General features: G+C 30.4%; 2 protein-coding genes across 2 annotated transcripts; one reads left to right on the forward strand and one right to left on the reverse strand.

Annotated features, from left to right (window-relative positions):
* Positions 1 to 5,997: 5,997 nt before the first annotated feature.
* On the forward strand, positions 5,998 to 11,331 carry LOC126712746 (probable flavin-containing monooxygenase 1). The gene is made up of 5 exons (XM_050412200.1): positions 5,998 to 6,528; positions 7,059 to 7,299; positions 8,301 to 8,479; positions 9,698 to 10,047; positions 10,798 to 11,331. Exons 1-5 carry the CDS (start codon positions 6,049 to 6,051, stop codon positions 11,144 to 11,146), a joined length of 1,599 nt encoding a protein of 532 aa, XP_050268157.1. The 5' UTR covers positions 5,998 to 6,048; the 3' UTR covers positions 11,147 to 11,331.
* Positions 11,332 to 12,247: 916 nt separating this feature from the next.
* Positions 12,248 to 17,063, reverse strand: LOC126703154 (uncharacterized). Its single transcript, XM_050402085.1, has 3 exons — positions 16,672 to 17,063; positions 15,787 to 16,503; positions 12,248 to 12,296 (listed from the first exon to the last, which is right to left on the reverse strand). The coding sequence occupies exons 1-3, from the start codon at positions 17,061 to 17,063 to the stop codon at positions 12,248 to 12,250; spliced, it is 1,158 nt and encodes a 385-aa protein (XP_050258042.1).
* Positions 17,064 to 24,099: the final 7,036 nt, after the last annotated feature.

The raw sequence follows: 24,099 nt of genomic DNA on the forward strand, positions 1-24,099 counted from the left end.
TGTTCTTAAGGATAGGAAAGTTTGTCATAACTCATATGGACTAAACAATTTTTTCCAAATTTTGTGAGCAACATACGATCCAAGTAATTTCCCTCGATACATCCTTGTTAAAGATCATATATAAATTGGAAGACAAGGCGGCTATATTGAACAAAAAAGTAGTTGGCTAGCTCTTTTATTCTATTCGGCTCCTCTCCTGAAACTTCCTATTATCCAGCTACTGACAATGGTTAGTCTAGGCTGCTGATAATGTAGTTTATGAATGCTTATATGCATGCGAACAATGCTAGGACCGTATAAGTTTATACAATTTTTGTCAAAAATCATCATTTGGTGAGTTGTAAGTGGTAGATGTGTGGACCTAGATCCAGATCCACTACTACATTTCTATTACTTACAACTCACTACATGGTGAGTTGTGGCAAAAATTGTGTAAGTTTATGTGGCCTTAGTATATACTATGCATAATATAATTGAGTATAAAAATAAAATAAAAAACTATTTATAATGATAATCACTTATATGCTGAATATTTAAAAGAGAGATAAAAAAAATTATAGTAATTAACTTTCTATTACTTGAACTAACAAGACACCTTTACCATGCGTTTGGATGTGTTTATTTATATTTTAAAAATAAAGGTGTATAAAAATATAACTGTATAATAAGAACTTTAAAAAGTTAAATATAAGCTGGCAATAAAAATAAACTGAAATTTTAAACTAAAACACACCAAATTATTTCTCAGTGTATATTTGGATTAAATTTTTGTTGAAAATTTTATTTTCTTATTTATTACTAAAAAAATTAGTAAAAATGCAATTATTAAAAGAAATAAAATTTAAAAACGATGTACATAAAAAAAGTAAATAGATTAAATATAATTTAAAAACATTTCTCTTGAGTTTTTCTCAAACTTCTATACAATCAATCAAGCATAGACATATTGCATACAAAATAATGTAACACAAAACGTCCAAATCTATAATCTATAATATATATTAAATTGAAAATGTTTTACTTTTTGTAAACTTTATAATATTTTGTCACATCAACTTTTTAGGCCTCGTAAATTAATACGTTATTACTCCAATATATATATTTCTTGATTAAATTTAAATTTCGTTCTATATTTAAACTCTCTATTAGACTCTTGATACATTATATTTTCTTTTAATATTAGAATATATAGTTTTGTATACAAACACAATTAAAATAAATGTTTATTAGGTACCATCATAATTATCAAAATTTATATATAGACAAAAATGAAAAAAAAAAATTGTATTTTACTGATTACCACCTAGTGTGTGTCAATATATATATATATATATATATTTATTTATTATATTATTTAGTCAAGCATTTCCCATAAAAGATACACTAAAGATTTTCAACAAATTGTTTTTTATAAAAACAAAAGGGCCGTAGTATTTTTAATCCTATAAATTGTCAAGTCGCATGCATTCTCCTTAAAATAGGGATAAAAGTACAATCAAAATATTTTAGCATTGTTAGATTATTCTTTTGCATTCATTTGGATGAACTTTTTATTGAAAATTTAATTGTTTATTTGTTGAAAGTTGACAAGTAAAATATTAAAGAAAAAAGTTTGGTTTTAAAAATAAAAAATACTTTCATAACATTTTCACAACACTTTCATAATAAATCTTCAATTGCAAATTGTTTTTGACTGTTATTGATGGACAAATAATAATTTCAATTTTTAGTTCAAATTAGAACTAATAATAAATTACTATCTAAAATTTGTTGTAAAAATATTGTGAACATAACACTTCTTTTTAAAAATTTGTACATAAATTAATTAGTAAGTTAATGTATAAAGCTAATCCCAAACATACTATGGTAGTATATATACTTTCCAAGTTCTTTGGCCTTCGGGAAAGAAAAAGCTAGGATGACAATATCATCTACGTCAACCCAATAATAGGTGATCCAAAATTCACCTATCCTTGAACCCAAAAGGAGGGGAAAAAAATCTCTCTGCACGCTTTGAGTTAGCAAATTGTTTATTGTGTTTTTTTAATCATAGAGACAATGACTACTTCTTTTTTTATATTTTTTTTTTTGGTAAAAGAGACAACGACTTCGCTGTCTCTTTATGGCTGCGCTCTAAATGTATTTCAGTAAAGGTCTAATCTTGTTGAGTTTCTTCCAAATTCAAATGGACTTCTTTCTGTTAAACTTCTTCCTTACTTCTTCGATATTTCCCTCCATGTTTTGTTTATATTATACTAGTAAGAAGTAAGTGTCTTGATTATTTATGTAATGAAAATAAACGTTTTAACACTTGTAGAATAACTTAGAAATAGAAAGACCTCATAAGAAAAGTAAAAATTAATGATATCTCTCAACGTATTTATTAGTAAATCATTTTAAGAAATATTTTATAAAGAAGAATTTTTTTAAAGTATTTTTACAATTTTTTTAATTTTCCATAAAAGTAGTATAAAAACTTTCTTAAAATAATTTATTAACAATCATCTTAAATATAACTTTTAATATGATCCATAACGTGACAACTAGATATATAATAGTAATATAGTGCATGAGAGGTGTGCGTTTGCATAAACGTCAAGCAAATACCATGCAATGATAAATGTATTTATGCAGTGTATTGGTCCTTAACCAAATAGAAGCTTACCATGGAATACCTACTTTCATTAGCATAATATAGCTCTAAAAGTCAAAATGAAAAGAAAAACGAAGCTGTTAACACATAGCATTCAATTGAGTCATGCATAGATTTTGATTTAAGTTTTTATTTAGAAAACATTTCATTTTCTCAACTATGATATAGGATCAATGAGTTAATTTGGCTTACTTTAAAAACAAAGAATATGCTTTACCCATTTGAGGTTCATTCTACTAGGATTTAGGACCATTTTTCTATTATCAAAATTTATTCTGGCAGCACGTCTTTTAATTTCTATCCAACTTGCGCCAAATGGCAAACTTTAGGAAGCAATATTTTCCGAATGACAAGTTAACGAACATAACCCCACCCATGCCAGAAGTGCAAATTTTCCATATTTTTATCATAGTTACTTCAAATTAGGATTCTTAAGAGTTGTTGGATGCTTGCATCAGAAATTTTGTAATATTCTAGCAATCTATTTTAAAATAAGTGCATTGGATTTTGTTATATCAATATTTAAATAAATGCTGATTATCATCTATCTATACTATAATTAATAGAATACAACTTTTCAGTCTCCATATATCACAATTAATAAAGTCAAACAGGGAAATATATTCCAAACACCTAAAATTTATGTCACTTTTAAGATTAAAAACTGTTTCTCATATAGTTTCGTATACTATGCCATGTCAAATTTCATTTGAACCAAAAAAATAATTCGATCATTACTCATGTTAAATTTTCTAGAAGTTACCTGCCAAAACTAAAACAGTTTCTTTCATAATTGTTTATATGGTTATTTTAGATCAAGTCAACATTAATGAAACGTCAGTTATCTTTATTAATATTAATACGTACAATTTGACATCACTGATACATTGAGAGTGAAACTAACATATATGTTAAATTAAATATATTTAGGGGACAATTAGATCTCAAACCACATTGACTTCACCTTAGAATCCTATTGAAAATTATGGTCATACTATGGGAACACAAGAACTAAATGAGTCCTAGGCTAACTAATCTAGCTGTTTATAAAAAATTATCATTATCTTTCCAGGGATTTTCGTTTTCTTTTAATTAATCAAATAATGCAATGTGCTTAATTAATTAAACAAAAAAATGGCAATCCGTAGACACTTCAAGGTCAGACAAACAATTTTTTTTTTCTTTATTTGGTATAAAAAATTATTAGCATTACCAGTTATCATATGCACGCACTTTCCCTGATCAATCAGAGAACCATTGACACAAAACACGGAGGACATGTTTAATTTCTTTGGGTCAACCAAAATAAGGGAAGAATTAATTAATTAACATAAAAACGTTGTCAACTTGTTTTTTAGACTCCAACAAAAAAAAAATGTTGTCAACACGTTTCGAAGATAAGAAATATTTGAGAAATTAAATTTTATTATCTAATAAACAATTTAATCAAAGTGACATTCTATCCTTGAAAGTGAAGCGAATTCGCTAATTTATGTAAACAATAAACTATATTATAAGATTCTCAAGGAAAAATAAAGGAGAAAAATCTTACAAACTAGTAAAAAATTTTGTAGCTAAAATCCCCCCATTCTCTAATCAATGTCTTACAAAATAATGTAACTTGAGTTCTCATCTCAAACATATTCTACAATTACAATTGCAACATATAAATTTCGATGGACAAAATAGGGAAGAATTAATTAACACAAAAATGTTGTCATCTTTTTTATTTTATTTTATTTTTTTGAGAATCCAAAAAAATCTTGTCAACTATAGTTTTGAAGCTAAGAAATATTTGAGAGATCAAAAATTTTATTATTTATTAAACATTTTAATAAAGTAAAATTCCATCCTTGATAGTGAGGTGAAGTCACTAATTTAGTCTCACTAGAATGCCCGAGTGAGTTACTTTATGTAAACAATAAACTATATGATAAGATTCTCAATTAAATTACATATATTATAAAATTCTTACAAAATAGTCTTCTAAAAAAATGTCTTCCAAACTAATTATCAAAATTTTGTAGTTAAATTCTCATATTTTGATATTTCCAATGAAAACATTTATGGTTCAAATCCTAAATTCATCAATCATCTATTTATTTTTTTAAAGGTTTACAAAATAAAGTAATGTGAGTTGTCATCTCAAACATATCCTACAACTACAATTATAACTGTGGGGCCTGAGAATTCGTGGCCCAGGCCCATTCTACATTTGGGTCTGGGCCTAAGACGAGGAGAGTTATTACCAAGGACGCATAATGAAGGCTCAAAAAAATGTACAAGGATATGGCCGAGGACGATCTTATGCTCAGCACCTCACAAAACACCTAAAGAAAAGGACAAACTCAGTATAAGGGCAGGATAAAGGAGAAAGCTGCCAACATTGTAATACCGAATCCTGCATCTGACAGGCCCATACTCCAAACCATACTATTTAACTTTTTCAACCGCCCCCAACAACTAGAGGTATGGATCGACAAGACAGGTCTGCAGCCCAGAAAGTAAAACTTACACGTGGACACTAAAAGGGAAGTGAACACTAGTATAAAAAGGAGAGAGAGCGAAGGGAAGTGAGAGGCCCCAAGAGGGAGGGGAAAATCCTACAAAAGGGAGAAGGGGAAGAAGACTATGCTCCTCGGACACTGTCCAAGGACTTAAATCTCACTACCCGTACCAATGGAAGGCTTAGCTAGTTAAGCCAAGTCCGCCCATGTATAAGCCTCCATAAAAACTACGACTAAACCGCTCACCTGTGACCAAGGTCCTGCCTTTCAAGCCCACTCTCTACAAATCATATTGTTAGGGCCCTTTACATACGAGTCCAACGTCATTCTTGGGTCGTTAAAAAATCGTGACCCTACACATGCTATTGATTTTTTAAGAGGGATCCTATTCATGACCGTTAAAGGACGATGATATTTTTATAAGTAGTACAAATACTTTTAACTTGAAAGATTTTTATGAAATTTTGTCACCGTCTATTGAATTTTTAAGAGGGATCCTATTCATGACCATTAAAGGACGATGATATTTTTATAAGTAGTACAAATACTTTTAACTTGAAAGATTTTTATGAAATTTTGTCACCGTCTAATGCAAATGAGATTCCTTTGGATATTCCCTAACGGTATATAGGAGCCCATAAACAAATGCCGTTTAGGAATGGTACATGAATGAATAGTAAGTAACCATGCAACCTACCATTTTCACTTAAATAAATATACAACATGATATTGATTAATTTAAAAAAGAAAAATGGGGCCAAGCTCGAGAATTGGTCATTCCACAACTCTATAAATAGTTCATGAACATCCTCGTAGTTACTACACCAACACACAATTCACAAGCAAGCTATAGCTTAATTATTGTGTCGAACCTAGTCCTACACTATAATGGCTAGCGAGCAAAACCAAAGCCACATTCTCTTAGCATCTAAGGTTGGGATCATTGGGGCTGGTATTAGCGGAATCGCTGCCGCTAAACAGCTTTCGGGTTATAGCCCTGTGGTTTTTGAGGCCACAGATTCCATAGGAGGTGTCTGGAAACACTGTTCTTTCACTTCTACTAAACTCCAAACCCCTCGTTGTGATTATGAGTTCTCTGATTACCCTTGGCCTGAAAGAGATAATTCAACTTTCCCTTCTCATGTTGAAATATTGGAATACTTGCATGGCTATGCAACACACTTTGATGTGTTGAAGTTCATCAAGTTCAACTCTAGGGTGATTGAAATCCGGTATGTTGGTGACCGGAGTACTGATAACATTCAGCACAAATTGAGTTCCAAAACATCCACAGAGTACGGGAATCTGCTGAAAGGCCATCCTGTTTGGGAGGTTGCCATAGAAAATAACCAATCCCAAACTGTTCAGGTTATTCATTTCTCTCTTATTAATTGATTTTAAGGAGCTTCTTAATTATGTTAAACTTTATCTTGTTTTTATTGTTTTTACGTGAAGAGTCTTGTAAGTCAGTTGTCACTTTTAGCGTTTCCAACTCAGAAATGATTCAGCATCCTAATTATTGGATTATCCAAAAAAAGCATTCGAAATAAAATAATAAAAAATCTTAGTTCTTCTACTTCAATATCTTTTAAAAGCCAATTGCCAAGAGGTAGTCATGCTTGTGTGGCTTTGTGTCACTGTTCGGTAATTGCATGTCACTGAAAGGATCTTAATTAATCCATATAAGTTTTAAGACCTTGATAGTTTATCCAAAACAAAATAAAATAATACCAAGAATCGCATGCACTGAAACTCCCTGAATATATCAATTATTATATTCTCTATCGTCCAAGGTTTGCTTCTAGGAAATTATATGATAAATTAATGACGCGATTAGATTATTTTCTAATTATTTATTTTTTGCTGATTAATCGAGCATTTTGGAACAAATTAAACAGTGGTATGCTTTCGAGTTTCTTGTGGTATGCATCGGAAAATATGGAGACGTACCAAAAATGCCAAGTTTTCCACCAAACAAAGGCCAAGAAGTATTTCAAGGCAAGGTCTTACATTCAGTGGATTACTCCAAACTTGACAGAGAAACCTCTCGTGCACTTCTCAAAGGAAAGAAGGTGGCAATTGTTGGCTACAAAAAATCAGCTATTGATTTAGCCGTCGAGTGCGCACAGGCAAACCAAGGTATATATAATTATATAAACTACATATAATCGGACAATGATACTGTTACACTCGTTTTTTTTTCTTAAATATGATCTTATAAGATCATATTTTTCCTATACAATATAGGATCCAAGATCCATGGTTTGCTTTCAATATTAGGTGCTACTAGATTCCTAGTGTTTTTTTTTTTTCCCTGTTTAGGGGTCAGAGACTCCGAGTTCTACTAGTACATAGGTGGGTACAGTTAGAGCGGTCAACTTAGGCCAAGGGTCTAGTTGACATAGGCAGGCCGGGGCACAGTGTGATATTTGAAGTCTTTTGTCAATCATTAATCATACATACACTACTTTTTTTTTTTTTTTCTTTTTTGTAATTATTAAGAGATGGAGTGTTTAATTTCTATTTTATTTTTATAATTATTAAGAGATCGAGTGTGAGTGATGAAGAAAAAATGATTGGCCGATCACTAAATTATGTATTCTCAATTTTTAATCTTGCACACTCCATGAGTCAGCAACACTAGACAAGGTGAGATTAAGTTTAAGTTCAAATAAGTTTAATCAAGACACCAATCACCAATCAGTTTTTAATATAAGTAGAGATTAAATCTTAAATCTCTTAAACAACAATCAGAGTCTTTATCTAACTGGAACCCACAAGTTCATGTCTTGCTAAGTAAATAAAGAATATTAAAAAAATGTAAAAAATTATTTACCACTAACTTTTGGGGCTAAATTGCTAATAAAGTTTCAAATATTGGATTGGACATCAATATATACGTATAAGATATATTTACACGCATTTTTAAGAAATTTCATTGAAAGTGCTATGATGTAGAATTGCCAAGAACGTCGCAGAGAAGAGAATAGTCAGATATGCTTAATTTTTTTTTTCTCTTATTGCACCCCTTTATAATAGGTCTTTGGCTAATAGAAATTGCAAGCCAGATGAAATTATTGGTTTGCCTTTTTGTAGAAAAAAGGCTTTGAAAACTGACATTTTTTGCCCTACTTTTAAAGGACCTGATGGGCAATCATGCACGATGGTGATAAGGACTTTGCACTGGACCGTTCCGTCTTACAGGATTTGGGGATTGCCATTTTTCTTGTTTTATTCAACAAGGTCCTCTCAGTTTCTACACGAAAGGCCAAATCAAAATTTGTTCAGGACCTTGTTCTTACCTGTTTTATCTCCAATGGTAAATTCATCATATTTTTTTATTTTCTTTTGTTCAGTAGATGAATAAAAAATATAAGTTCACGAAAAAAAAAATGATAAGATGAATATATGGAATATGGATATGAAAATTGCTAAAACTTCTACCGATTTTACTATTAAAATATTACAAATTGATGTGATAATGAATACAATTGGTGTCATTGCGGAAACATAATAAAAAAATATCTTTTATTTTTTTTAGTGATTGGGGCACAATAGTATATAAGACACTATGGATAAAGAGTAAAGACACTGCCGACTTTATTACAAAATTCTTTTAATTAAAAAAAATAGATTTTATTACAAATAACTTATGATTGATGTGACAAAGAATGCAATTGAAGCTATTTAAAAAATATATATATTATAATATATATAATATATAAACCAGAAAAAATTGACTTTTTGTTGATCTCTTAATATTGAGCCACATAGATTCTAGAGGCTTCACAAAATTTCCACATTATTATTAATATTATTATTATATATTAATTGACTTTAATTAAATTCTACGAAGATTCCTTATAAAACCTTTTATATTTAGATCTTCCATAATAATAGCCATGACATATTTTCTTTAAGCGGTAAAATAAAGAATCACTTTTTCTAAGTTCTGTATATGACTATTTTATACCATATGTAACAATTTTACTACAATTTATTGAAGTGGTCGGCTATAAATGATAAACAATCCCTTGTACATGGACCCATAACTTTTTCTTTATTATTCATAGTCATACGTATCAAAATTATGATAAAAGTTGAATCCCTAGGCTCTCATAAATAATTCTATAGAGGAACACAGTCATATAAATACATACTAATAACTAATATAATTATGAAATATTATATTTAAAAAAATAAAAAAAGAGAAAATATTATATTTTGTGGAACTTTTCCGTGCAATGCACGAGTTATTTAAACAAATGACTAGTGATTAATAACACTTAAGTTTATAAGATTTATGTTGTAAAATTTTATAAACTTCCCCATATACCAAAATTTGTAATTCACTTCTCTATACTTATTAGTCCCAAACCCAATTAAATATAGGGAAAAAAAATATTTGCTTTCGTTGTTACTATGAACTCCTCCCAAAATCATTTGCTCCATAATCATAATTATTATTATTAGAGTACTATGTGCCATCATATTGTATAATTTGACACTCAGATAAGTGATTCTTGTCTCCAAACAGCAAAGAGCAATTTCCAAGTTCATAGAGTCGTACTTGGTGTGGAAGCTTCCCTTAGTGAAGTATGGACTGAAACCAGATCATCCATTTGTGGAGGACTATGCTTCCTGCCAGATGGCTATCTTGCCAGAGAATTTCTTTGCTGAGGCAGACAAGGGAAAGATAGAGTTTAAAAAGACATCAAAATGGTGGTTTTGGAATGGGGGAATTGAATTTGAAGACAACACAAGATTGGAAGCTGATGTTGTGCTTCTTGCTACTGGTTATGATGGGAAGAAGAAACTTCAAGCTGTACTTCCTGAGCCTTTTAGGAGTCTCATAGTGGATGACTCCGGGATCATGCCCCTTTACAGGTATTTAAACTAAAATAAATATAAGTAATTATTAAGTATTTCTAAAATATGAAATTTTTTCAACTCGCGTGAATACATTAAGAAGAATGATAGAGAGTATACTACGTCAACGTTGCTCTACGTTGAAAGTATTAAATAATTTTTCATTATTTATGTATTCTTAGCCGTGTGAAAGATTGCTGTGTATTGAGTGTGGCTTCTAATGGTCCAGTATATATTTAATGTGCATGATTGTGCAGGCCTTGGCGCGTCCATGCATATGAAGTAAAGAATAAGTTTAACCAACTTAAATTATATGTTTACTAAGGAATTAATTTCCTTTAACTAAAACATTGGTTTTAGTTAGCTCAACTCATAAAGTTTTGTTATTGAATGAAATTTGAGATTCAAATCCTGTTTATATTAATATATATATATAAAAAAAAAAAAAACAACAAATTGATGTTTTTGAGTGATGATAAAAAGAAATTATCATAAAGCGAATGATATAGGTTTAAAATTCTGTCATATTTATATAAATAAAATAAAAAAATCCTTTTATCGAAAACAAGAAAAAGACATGTAACTCATTAATTTTAGGTTTAAAATTATCTCATATTTTTATAAATAAAATAAAAAAATCCTTTTATTGAAAACAAGACAAAGACATATAACTCATTAATTTCATATTGATCAAGATTATATGTGACTTGGATTTAAATTGTAATTTCGAAGGATCAAATGACCTAATTAAATGATTGTCATGAACAGAGGCACAATTCATCCCTTAATCCCCAACATGGCGTTTGTGGGGTATATTGAGAGTGTCTCAAATCTGCACACGGCGGAGTTACGGTGCACCTGGCTGGCTAGATTGGCTGATAATGTATTCAAGCTTCCTAGTGTTGAGAAAATGCTGACACAAGTAACAGAAGAGATGCAAGTCATGAAGAGGACAACCAGATTCTACAAGAGACACTGCATTTCCACTTTCAGTATCAACCACAGTGATGAGATTTGTGAAGAGATGGGATGGAATGCTTGGAGGAAGAAGAATTGGCTTTCGGAAGCTTTTAGCCCTTACAACAGCCAAGACTACATTGATGAAGAAGAAAATTAAATTAAAACTAGTAGTAGATTTAAATGGGGTGAGCTAGCTAGCTAGTGCAAGAGAATAAATTATATTTGCTCTCCCATCAAAAAAAAAAAAAATTGAAATGTTTTCCTCCCCCACGTATGTATTGATAAGATAAGGTTTCCTATTATTTCGAAACATTTATATATTGTATTTTAGTTGTTATTTGATCTATAATAAATGAACTACTTATTAAAACATCCTCGTATATTCTTGAGAATTGGGTGCCTCTCAATTTGTGAGTAGTTTGTTGAATTTCCTGAGAAGTTAGGCATTCTTAATATTTTTGTGCCTAATAATTTTGCCATTGTTATTTTAGGATTTCATGCATGACAGTCAAATATTAGTGTATAAGATAGAATTTAAGAGAGAGAGAGAGATAAAATTGGTAAGAGTGTTTCTTTGGAACTGGCCGGCCTTGCCCAGGAAAGAAAGCTTGAGAAAAGATATATAGTTGCATCAACCACTGTTGCAATACCCAGTGGCAGTTTTATAATAAGCGTTGGACACGTTGATACAATTCTATTTTTTTGTTATTACTGCCGATTATAAAAGCCTTAACCAACCAACTTGCTCCTTTTGACTACAGTCTTAACACTCTTACTTGGACCGCAGGATTGATAGAACTTCAATGTAATGTTCTGGAATGTTTCTACTCTTCCAAGATTAAACAAAATACAGAATAATCTTTGTATGATTCAGTATATATTAAGGTACAAATTATGAAGTGGAGGATTTTGTCACTTCTCCACAAATCTATATAAACTTCCAGTATTCCTCTAAAGCTAGTGCAAAGTGCATTGATTCACTCTCAAATACTACATTAAGAAGCACAGTCCGGAAATTCAAGATTGAGGAATAAGAATTGAGTATAAAGGAGAAAAGCATACTCCTTTCTTTCTTACATACATTATTTTCTATGGCCATCTACCATACTCTTTAACTCTTTAACTCTTTAACTCTTTGAGATCTTTGCAAGCCTTATTTATCAAAGATAGAAAACAAAGTTTCTAGGACTAACAAAAATTTAATGGAGCAAAAATATAGAGCCAAAGATTTGATCAACAAAAAACAATCAATCCTTTGTCATGATAACCAGTCCCCGTCCATGCCTTCGATTTCTCCAATGTCCATGCTGTGTATTAAAGAATCACAAAGTGAAAATAAAATAAAAATTAGTACACCTCAAAATTTTCCGATAACTAAAAGGGACATAGAATAAAAATTAGTTTAATTGTCCTTTCGAGTACACAACAAGCAAAATAGGAATAGAATAAAAAATAAAAATAAAGTTGCATATAATTTCATGTGGCCGGTTCAAACTGAGGCAACCTTTTACATGAGAGTCCATAATCATCTGACATGGCCCTAGCGGCCTAGGATGTGTGTGTGTATATATATATATATAAAGTCAAATACCTTACCAACTAAGGAAGTAACACAACCTGATCTCATCAGCTCTATGATATTGGAATTTTGTCATGAGAGTCCATAATCATCTGACATGGCCCTAGCGGCCTAGGATGTGTGTGTGTCTATATATATATATATATATATATATATATATATAAAGTCAAATACCTTACCAACTAAGGAAGTAGCACAACCTGATATCATCAGCTCTATGATATTGGAATTTTGTCATGAGAGTCCATAATCATCTGACATGACCCTAGCGGCCTAGGATGTGTGTGTATATATATATATATATATATATATATATATATAAAGTCAAATACCTTACCAACTAATTAAGGAAGTAACACAACCTGATCTCATCAGCTCTATGATATTGGAATTTTGTTAGGAGGACAACTTTTATAGTACAACTTTGACATGATAGATTGTGAATATTTGTTTATCACTTTTAATTAGACTCATTAACTTTTTTCCATTATTCACAATTTATTATATCATAGTTGTTATAATAGTTATAGCACAAAAGTTGTATCTACTTTCTCATTGTATTCAACTGGTGTATAAGAACATTCTCATCGGTTCTTCCATAAAAAAAAATGTCATTTAAATACACCAAAAATTTACTTTATTATTTTAACACATCATTTTATAATATACCATTTATCATATGTTCTATTCTTCAATCTCATATATTAAAATAATATATACATCACATTAAAATATTATTAAAAAATACTTCAAATAGTAATATATACTATGCAACCCACCACCACCACTGCCCATAGCACACCACCACCATTACCCATAGTAGCCCACCCCTACAACCACCGCAATCCACCACCGTCGACAACCATAACCAAAACCCAAAATCAACCAACCCACTACCACCGACCACCATAGCTGAAATCCAAAATCAACCAAACCACCAAAATCAACCCACACCCACCGCCATAACCCACCAGCATCAACCCATCACAACCCATGAAAATTAGCCCACCGACCGCCATAACCCACCAACATTAGCCCATTACAACCATTGTGTGGTGGATGACGATTTGCCCATCCGAACCCACCCACCACCGATCTGCCCATCTGAACCCACCCATCAAACCACAACCAAAAAAAAAAAAGAAAAGAAAAAAGGAAAAACCATAGCTAGAGAGAGATCGGCATGGAAGTGATGCGTCAGCGTTGGCGTTGCCATTAGCATGGAAGTGATGCATCGGTGCGGTGTGGAATTGATGCATCGGCGTTAGCGTGGAAGAGAAGTGATGTTGAGCAAGGGCGTCTCCACAGCCAGCCCAAGGGGTTCAAATGAACCCCCTGATATATAAAATTTAATTTAATTTTTTTTTTTTTTTGTTTTGAACCCCTAAAATAAAATTTTGAACACCCTGAACATAAATTTTGTTTAAATCTAGCTAAAATAAGCTTGAATATGCTTAACTTAGTGCTACTTTCACAATATTTTCATAATAATTTTAAAATAAATGTTAAGTGGCAAGTTGTAACTGATTTTATCTAGACCCACAATTGACATCACTTTTTTACATACATTTAACAACTTGTCACCAGGATTTTGTTATGAAAGTGTTGTGCAGTAACACTACTCTTAAAATTGCTCATTCGTTTTAAAATAAATAAATAAATAAATAGTCCTTATCTAACTCTAGCTTACTTTATTGTTGATGGCAAAATAAAACTATTTTTCCTTGCACTTTTTTCTTCATGAGCAAAAAATTTCACCACTTTTAGTAATTAAAAAAAAAATTACACCACATCTACAACAAACCTATTTTTATCTATATTTGTGATTTTTTTCTCATTCTCTCTTTCTCCCTTCTATGTTTTCTTTCTATCTAATCAAGTAGGTTGATAAGTGCTTTATAGATTTCCAAGTCCAAGAAGTTTTTTAGTGTTTGTTCCAATTTCAAGAGAATGATCATGTGTATGTTAAAAATTCATACACTTCAAAAGCAAAAACTTATATCAATTACTATTTTTTTTCTTAGTTTCACATTTACTCCCAAACCAAATCTTATGTGTGTTACTATTCTTCTTTATCATTTTTTTAATTGTTAGTACATATAAATATAATAAATTATTATTAATTTGACAAAAATGTTTAATTAGTTATTTAATTATATTTATTTATGCATTCAATGGTTGTTGTCTTATTGATTTTTGAACTATTATTTTTTAGGCTATTGCACAATGCAGTTTGTATACTAAATTGTATTTAGAATACTATTTTAGATTATTTTATATAATATGAAAGTTTTATATACAAAAGATAATAATCATTTTATTTTTTACTCCTGCCACAATAAATTTCTAACTTCGACACTATTGACCCCCCTAGAAAAAAATCCTAGAGTTGCCACTGATGGTGAGAGAAGAAAATATGAGAGGATGATAGAGCTATGATCAGTGTTTGAGAAAAAAAAGGGAGGAAGAGACTGACAGAGAGATGAGAGAGTAAAGAATAAAAAAAATCATTAAAATTTTACAATATCTGTCCGTACGCTTCCATATTTGAGAGTGTACTATTTATCAATGTCATCTAGAACATCTCATGAGAGATGTTTTTCGGTATTTGGCACACTTGATAGTAATGCTCTGAGGGTTCAAGTCACCTCTTTTTCCAAAAAAAAAAAAAAGGGGGCCCAAAGGCTCAAAATATTAATGAGGGAAAAACAATGATGAAAGGATTGATCGAAACTAAAGTACATCCCTCTTTCATTTTAGGAACAAACATGATTTTAATAATTTTGGTGTCAGCAGATTTTTCCAAAAGAGAAAAGACCTAACTATTGTGAAAAGAGGCATGGAACACAGCCAAAAAAAAAAAAAAACATTCTTAGCACAAGGTAAGAGAAGAAGAAAAGAATTTTCCCTTTCAAGTGTTTGGTTTGCGAGGAGGAAAGATAAAGAAACAAGACATTTTCTTCTCTCTATTTCCTCCAAAATTGGGAGAAACAAAATAGTAGGCCAAACAGGAAAATTAATACCTCAAAAAAATGGTGGAATAATGAGGAAAATGAATCCCTTAAGAAAACGTTGTACTCTTTCTTTTCCTTTCCTCCATCCTAATTCCCTAAACCAAACAAAGGGATTCATTTCTTTTCTCTCACTTTCTTCCCTTTCCCTTCTTCCTTAAACCAAACATAGTGTAAATTAAAGTCTTAAAAATATAGGATTCTTACCAAGGCAAAGCAGGATATTGTAAGTAGTCCTTTGCGCAGTCATCATTGAAATGTTGTTGCAAGCAGTTTTCATTTGCATTCAACCAAGATGGGAATTCCATGACTTCATCAAATGGATGGTACCCTTCAAAATCAGCTCCTTCAGCCTTAACTTCAGCTGGACCCTCAATTTCCATGGTCTTCAAGAACTTAAACCACCATGCTGATGTGACCAAATTCATTGTGTCATTCCATTCCATCTGATGCTGCTCGCCTATCGATCTAATCTCCGCCATCTCTTCATCATCCATGGCTGCATGTAAGTCTCCTGATCCACTACTGCCACCAGCTGTGCCACTGGAAGACTCAATAACATGATCTGCTAGTGCAGGAGTAGTCACAACTGAATTGGGTACTTCCTGATCAGTAGCTAAAGAAAGAGTTGGGGATGAGGATGATGATTGAGATGGAGATGATGAGGATGAGCACAGTGAAGGGTTGTGATAAAGACTGGTTTCTAAGTTGTTAAAATCATGAAGATTGAGATTTAGGCCTAAGGGCTGGTTTGGAAGTGTGAAATTGAGATTTTCAGCAACAGGTGGAGGTGCAAATGGAGAAGGAGTGGACCAAGTGAAAGGATATGATCCTGGAGAATGAGAAAAAGATGATGAGTAGGAAAGACTGTCTAGATAATTAGAAAAATTGGGGGTACTTGATGGGTATATTCTAGGATTTCTCCTAGATTTGATCCTTTCTTGTTCAAAACATGGGTGCAAGTGGGGTGGTTGAGACTGCACTGAGAACAATTGTTGCTGCTGTTGTTGTTGATGATGTTCTTGTTGGGTTTGTTGTTGCACTTGCTGTTGTTGTTGTTCACTGGCTTGTTTCATAGCTGCCCTATGAAATTTAAGAGCAGTAACAATCTCTCTCCTAGCCTCAGCCATGTTTAGAAGCCTCTCTTGGTATGGTCTACTGGTGTGGAGTCTCCTCCTAACTTGTTTTTTGTGTTGTTGAGGTTGTGGAGGTTCTTGCTGTGCTTGTTGCTGGGATTGATCACTGAAACAAGCTTCACCGAATGATGTTAAATTTTGGCCACCAGGTAAACCTTCAGCAACAACAGCACTAGTTTCTGGGTCTATGGAATTCATGGGGTCTTTGGTTCTTGAGGAGGTAAGTTGTTTCACTAAGCTACGGATGTAAGCACCAGAGAGATGAGGTTCCTCTTTGAGCTTACTATTAAGCTTATGATCTATTTCCATTCCTTGCCTAGTTTCTGATTTTGAAGATCGACTCCTCATGATTTTTACCTCTCTAGAAAGTGTCTCAACTTAGGTGATGAGGTGTATTGGGAGAATCATGAGTATTCATTTTTCCTTATATTCTTAAAGACACTAGAGAAAGTACACAATGCAGAGGTAGTAGAGGCTGATCCGGAGGAGCCTCATGGATGAGAAGGCGTTATAAATAGCTGGGGACAGTCTTGGGTTTCAAATTCTTTTGGATTTTTCTCTGTTTTGGCAAACCACATTTGTTTCCTTTTTATTACCTACTTTATAAGGGGGTAGTTAGGAGGTTTGGCCCTTTCTATTCATCTATTTTCATTCAACCATAATTACACAGCTTTTGCTTCTCACTCTTTATCGATACTAGTCTCTTCCTCACCGCAACTACGCAGCATTACGTGTTCGGCCATTTGCAATGCAACATCACACTGATCATACACTATGAGCATGACTTTGCATATAGTGGAAACATAACATCCTCTTTCTGCCTTCAAGAATGAAAAATTGAGAACAGATTCACTTATCTAGCATTGGAATTGGGCATTTGAACTTTGTTCGTCATTATTGGAAACATAAAAAATACCTATTAAGAAAAATTACAAGATACTTCGTAGTGACAAGTTGTTAATAGTAAATGATACAGTAATATCAATGATAGAATGAAATGAAAATATAACTATGTAAAAACTTAATTGTTGTAAAAATGGGTGTACTTCTACAATTGCACCCATTTTTTCTTAGTGAGCAATCTACAGTGCCGTGTATGATTACACTACTTCATAACATGGGTGTTTATCTAAAAAGACATAATTTAATTAAGACAAAACAAATATATATATATATATATATTTTTTTTAAAGCTTATCCAAAATATCTATATGACCTCCAAATGAGCCAGCAGACATCATTACCAATCATTGTATGCAAGCATGATTACTTGAGCACTAGTGGGGTTTTTTTTTTTTTTTTTTTTTTTTTTTTTTTTTTTTTTTTTTTTTTTTTTGGGAAGAAGTAACACAATTTCCTAAAAAAATATATGAGATGAAAATCTTTTTCCTACACTATTCAAATTATTCAGCAAGAAGGTTCCAAGAAAAAAAACAGATTATCAATTCTAACATTGAAAGAAAATATAAGATGGTAAAATTTTAATTGAAGAGTTAAATATAGAATATAATTTAGATTAGAAATAAATGTGTATATACACACATATATATATATATATATATAAATTGTGAGATTTCAAAAGTTTATGAGAAAAAATATTATGAGGTCAACTAAAAGTCAAACATTTTTTGTTTATATATACTACGGATTTCTTGCATGATGCGCAAGTACATTATAAATTTAAATTAAAAAATTTTGTAAAAATTTATCTTAATAGTTCATGTATAATACTCATTAGGTAGTATTATATTTGAGAATAAATTATTTTGCATGTCATTTAAAAAAAATTATCTAAATTATATTATGATTAACATAAGTCTGTACACAAACATATTGTTTTAATGAACTTACAAATATTTAATTATTTTGATTTACTTAACTACATAATTCTTTTCTATATTTTTTTTATTGCAGGTAATCATTGATTTTTTTTGTTTTACTGGTTTTCGTTTCAATGGTTAATAAAGCAACTAAACTTGAGCATAAATGCCATATTCCAAATTAGTTTTTTTTTTTTAAATAAATCTTTTAAAAAATCATATAAATTGACAAGATCCTTGTGTAACAATGGAATTAATTTCATGAAAAAAACCCAAATTTAAATCCTTGTGGGGGTGAAAGGCCAGGGAGCCAATATCTATGTATATGTTGGGCCGAGGGTCCAATCCGAGGAAGAACTCCTCGGCTAGGCAAGGCTGAGGACAAAGGAAATGGTCTAGAGTGAATGGTCTGCCATTAAGAGCAACACTCTAGACCATTCCATGGAAGATGATAAGTATTAAGAGAGAACAGGACAAAGGAAAGCATGGAAATATCTAAGAGAAAACTGCTATTATTGCATTAAATACTTTGCAACTAACTGAACCATGCTTTTCGGCCTTTACAACCACTCCCAAAGACTTTAGGGAGGGGCTGACGAGACAAGTATCAGCACTATCAATCTAAATCTACACGTAGATGGTGGAAATGAGAAGAAGATAGTATAAAATAGAGGAGAAAGAGGGGGGGCCTCGGAGCAATCTGGGGGCCAAACTTGTAACAAAGTCTTGAGAACAATATTTAAGAATCAACCTCCTCGAGTAAAATCCGAGAATGTCTTTCCCTAGTAAACTTTTGTTATCTTTCTTTCTTTATCATCAAAACCTATTGGTCGATCATCTAATTCGCAAAAGTCCAGGTTTCCAACCCATTATCTATAAATTTATTGTTTGGAACTTTTTTGGGCTTAAGTCCATATCTCTGTTATGCTAAAAGCTCAAGATTATGACCTTACAATCCTCTTTGCCAAATTTTATTTTGAGAAAAAAGAAAAAGAAAAAATCATAAATTTTTCATTTTTATATGAATAATTAGTGCACCACCTATAAAAAATAATATTTAAAAATGGATGCATGTACCTTACTAAACACATGACAATAAATTAATATTATCATTTTTTAAATAAAAAAGAATTAAACAAATGAATAAAATTTTTACTAAGGTAGAAGGCTAAATCAAGAGTATTTTATTTCATTCTCAAATAATGTGTCATATGGCAAAACCTTAGGCTATTGCAGCTTGGAATGAGATGTGTGAACAAAATTATTAGTTAGGCAGTTGTGAAAAACAATTGTATCTAGTATGAAATATAAAATAATATATATATATATATATATATTTCTAATAGGATGTCCAAAATTTTTATTAAAAATTAAATACTAAGGAAATAAATTATTTATTATTGAATATAAATAAATATTAAAAATTAAATCATTCATTAAAATATTTGCGTAGGTGGATGGTTAAATGATTTTTTTTTTTTAAATGCACCACATGCATGGTAGAATCTTATGTTCTCACACATGAAGTTCCTATTTCAAAATTTAATATTAAAAAATAAATTTATTCATTGTTGAACAAAAATAAATAATTAAATGAATCAATTCATTAAAACATTTACTTTAGTGGAAGATTAAATGAATCAATTCATTAAAACTTTTGTTTATCAAATTTGTTCTATGATAATTTCTTTTTATTATCAAACTGAAAAAATTATAGAATACTTTGGGACTACAATAAATACATACTCTCGTCTCTCACATGAATACTCTATCCCACCATGAATTTAATTAGTAAAACTCACTATTATGTGAGAGGGGGGAGTATATGCATTTATTGTATTTTAAAAATATTTCCTAACCATTCTATCAAAGCAAGATATCAATTGATTTTGGTGTAGATGAGATTCAAACTCAAATTTCTTATTATAAAATGGTAAAAGGCAAAATTAGCCCTCTAAATTTCTTCAAATTTCATTTCAGTTCTCTAATTTTTCTTTTGTCCATTTCAGTCTTCTAACTTTCAAGTTTATTCAATTAAGACTTTTCCATCAACTTTTGTTATATGTTTTGGTTAATTTTTCAACTTTATAAATTTTTCTTCAAATTTTTTAAATTAAAAAAAATTCAATTAATGATTGAAAAATATTTTCCCGATTTTTTTTTTCAAAAATTTTTAACAAAAGTTAACGAAAATACCTTAATTGAATAAATCTAAAATTTAGAAGACTGAAATGAATGAAAATAGAGTTAAAAGGCTGAAATGAGATATGAAAATGGTTAGAGAGTCAGTTTTGCATTTTAACCTTAAAAAAAAAAAAAAAAAAAAAAGAAGATATTTTATCAATTGAACTACCTATAATTGGAACCCACCTATAAAACAAAATTTTAGTAAACAAAATGTATATGAGAGAACCACCCAAGATCAAATCTATTAACTAAAATTCAAGAAAACAAAGAATTCCAACAAATTCCAAAAAGAGGATAAAGAAGTACAATCATAAAGAGACCTCACAAAAATGAAAATTTTCTTCTCCCCCAATAGTGAATTTAGTGATTCTAAAGTAGTATGAGCATCTATCTCTTTGAACGTATGTTTATGTATACAAATTAAAGGATATATGTGTGTATAACTAACAAAATGAATCCATCTCCTTCATTAATTTCAAAGGGGATTCTTTTTAATAATAAGTGAGATATTGAAGATTTGAAACCAAATTCTTCTTCACAAAAGAAGTTAGTAGTGTCACCCATGACTCAACCGCAGCACTTGACCAAAAGAAGAGATGTATTAACTTGGACATGGGATATATATATATATATATATATATATATATATTTATTTCAATATTTGGATTTTTTTGGTTTACTAGTTATTTATTATTACTCATACCCGGGGGCATTTTAGGTACTATTGATGGGTATTCTGAAATCTTGCGGCAAGTACTATATGGACCAGGCTTTGTAAAAACGAGAGCAAAAGCCTATAGTGACTGACAAAATAATCTTAATTAGTGTTGTAAACTTCCCCCATTTTTTTAATTTTTTTTTGAGAAAAGAGAAAACCCCAATTTCTCTGTTTGAACAAATTGTTCAACATGATTTAAGTCTGTTTATGAAGCAGAGAACTTGGACTTTTTGTAAAGGAATTCCATGGCATGTTAAAGACAGAAATGCTCCATGTCATGCATGCGCTCGTTTTTCCACCATATATTATTATAATTATTTTCTTTCTTTGTTGCCTCTTTCTCTCAACATTTTAACCTCACTTCTGTACTTAATTGGAGGCTATAGAGGCACAACTTCTGTATCATTTAGCAGGGTTTTCAGGCAGCAATAGCAGCGAAAATAAGCCAAGAAAAAAGTTTTTTATATTTTATTCTTTAGTTATAAGCGAATCAGCTTCTACATCTTATAAGTTGGGGACAAAAAATTATATATATATATTTGAAGAACTAATATTAAATTTGTTATTTCCATATTTGCAATCTGACACTGATTCAGTGATTCTTCTTAATTATGACGGTGTAGTGTACACAGGCAGCAAAGTTCAGCATTTGAATCCCAAACATTATAACTCAGAATCAATCTACACAAATAATAATAATAAACAAAACAAAACAAAAAAAAAAAAAAACAAAACAAAAATATCGGTTAAAAGTATCATGAAGAGGATAAGATGCGGCCACTGCTGGTTCAGTTTGATAAATTTTTTTATTTATTTTTTCTTTTAAAAAAGAGTTGATAAATTTATACTCTTTTAAGGAAAGAAAGTCTAACCTAAGAGCATAAATGTCAATGAAAAAAAAAAAACTATATTACTACTAATTATTACCATATTTATTGTAGTTATTAGATATCTTAAATACTTATAACATGAAAATAGAAAAGAACAGGGGAGAAAAAACCTATGCGAAGCTTGCTTATGATGGCAATCATCTTTTAAATGTCACTCTCTATCATCACTTGGTTATAACAATATTTTTTAGGAGTACATTAAACATATTAAGATTGATTATCACTTTATTCATCATTATCTTCAGTATAACAACCTCAATTTGTAGGTTGTCTCCTCTAAAGATCAACTTGTAGATTAGATCAGTAAATCTCATTCACTTTTTTGCCTTTTTGCAATCTCATTTTCTGATTTTCAACCTCAAATTGTCTTTTTTGTACGTCCCAACAAGTTTAAGGGGGATATTATCATATTTATTGTATTTATTACAAGTTTATTACCTGTGATGAAACTATTTTTATATCTAAATTATAGCTTAAATCAAGTCTTTTTTTTTGAGAAGAAAAATAGCAAATCAAGACTTTTTTTTTTTTTGAAGAATAAAAAGAATCAAGACATATTAATTAGCCTTGATTTAAAACATATATAATTGAGACTTCTAAAGCTCAAAATTTTCTGTTGTAACTCTTTGGTGTATTTTGTATATGTATACCCATGTTTTATGTACACAATTGATACTGAATATATAGAGGTTTTATGTTTTGGGTCCGGATAATAAGTATTTTTAAGACATTTGTTAATGGATAAATATATATATATATATATATATTTATTTATATATAAAAATTAATACAACTTTTATGAAAAATATAAAAAATTGTCAAAAAAAAAATTTTGAAAAAAAAAATTGTATAAATATATTTTAAACCAATGACCTTAAAGTATCAGTTAACTTTTTCTTTTATTTTTTCTAATAAATTCTTTCCTTTTTCATTAATAACATGTCTTATCCCGAAAATTGAGCAACTGCAAACATTTAAAGGTTTAGACTTTAGACCATCGATCAAATAACTGTCAAGTAGCTTAACTATAAAAAGAGAATGGATTTATTAGCTCAATGCTCCTGGCACTTGCAAGCGTAATGAGCTTCTCAACTATATATTTTCAAATATAATCAACAGCCACCGAAAGCTGCTAGTAGCCCACCATCACTGTCGCGGTCCTATTGGAACAATTTCTTGGCCAAGCGGCAAGTTCAACTTGCCACTTAAAGTCAGAAAAAGCTAATCATTATTCATATATTACAATTTACAAATGCATAAAGCATCAACCATACAATTAATATTTTTTTTTCTTTTTTTTGAGAAGTTGTTAATAAGAAAACTTGATTTTGAAAAAAGAAAAGGATTATAAACATAGTTTAGATTGCCTTTAAAAAATAAACATATTTTAGTGATATAGTTACATGTGCAATTCATTCATGGAGAAATGTCATATCTAGCTACAATATTTTTATAACACTTTCAAATCAAATCCTAAGTGGTAAATAATTACTAGTTCTAATTTGAATTTACTACTAAAATTACTTTTTTACCTATTAATAACTGTTAGTAACAACTAATCATCTAAGACTTGTTGTAAAAGTATTGCAAAAATATTGTCATTATAATATATCTCATTCATGAAACACCCAAATTATCTACCAAACTCAAACCCGTTAAATACTTTGTCATAAATTCTATCCTAAACTCATTCCATTTTAATTTGATAAACCCACCCATTTATCTTAGATTCTTATCACGAGTCAAATTGTACAAATCGGTTGGATTGC

The sequence above is a fragment of the Quercus robur genome, chromosome 2 (genome assembly GCF_932294415.1).
Source record: "Quercus robur chromosome 2, dhQueRobu3.1, whole genome shotgun sequence".
Classification (NCBI taxonomy): domain Eukaryota; kingdom Viridiplantae; phylum Streptophyta; class Magnoliopsida; order Fagales; family Fagaceae; genus Quercus; species Quercus robur.

Excerpts from the sequence above, each read along its gene's own strand:
- LOC126712746 (XM_050412200.1), top strand. The coding sequence starts at position 6,049 with ATGGCTAGCGAGCAAAACCAAAGCCACATTCTCTTAGCATCTAAGGTT. Across the intron at positions 6,529-7,058 it reads ACCAATCCCAAACTGTTCAG|TGGTATGCTTTCGAGTTTCT; the intron begins GTTATTCATTTC and ends CAAATTAAACAG. Across the intron at positions 10,048-10,797 it reads GGGATCATGCCCCTTTACAG|AGGCACAATTCATCCCTTAA; the intron begins GTATTTAAACTA and ends TGTCATGAACAG.
- LOC126703154 (XM_050402085.1), bottom strand. The coding sequence starts at position 17,063 with ATGAGGAGTCGATCTTCAAAATCAGAAACTAGGCAAGGAATGGAAATA. Across the intron at positions 16,504-16,671 it reads GAGATTGTTACTGCTCTTAA|GAGAAATCCTAGAATATACC; the intron begins ATTTCATAGGGC and ends GATCAAATCTAG. Across the intron at positions 12,297-15,786 it reads CAATATCCTGCTTTGCCTTG|CATGGACATTGGAGAAATCG; the intron begins GTAAGAATCCTA and ends TTTAATACACAG.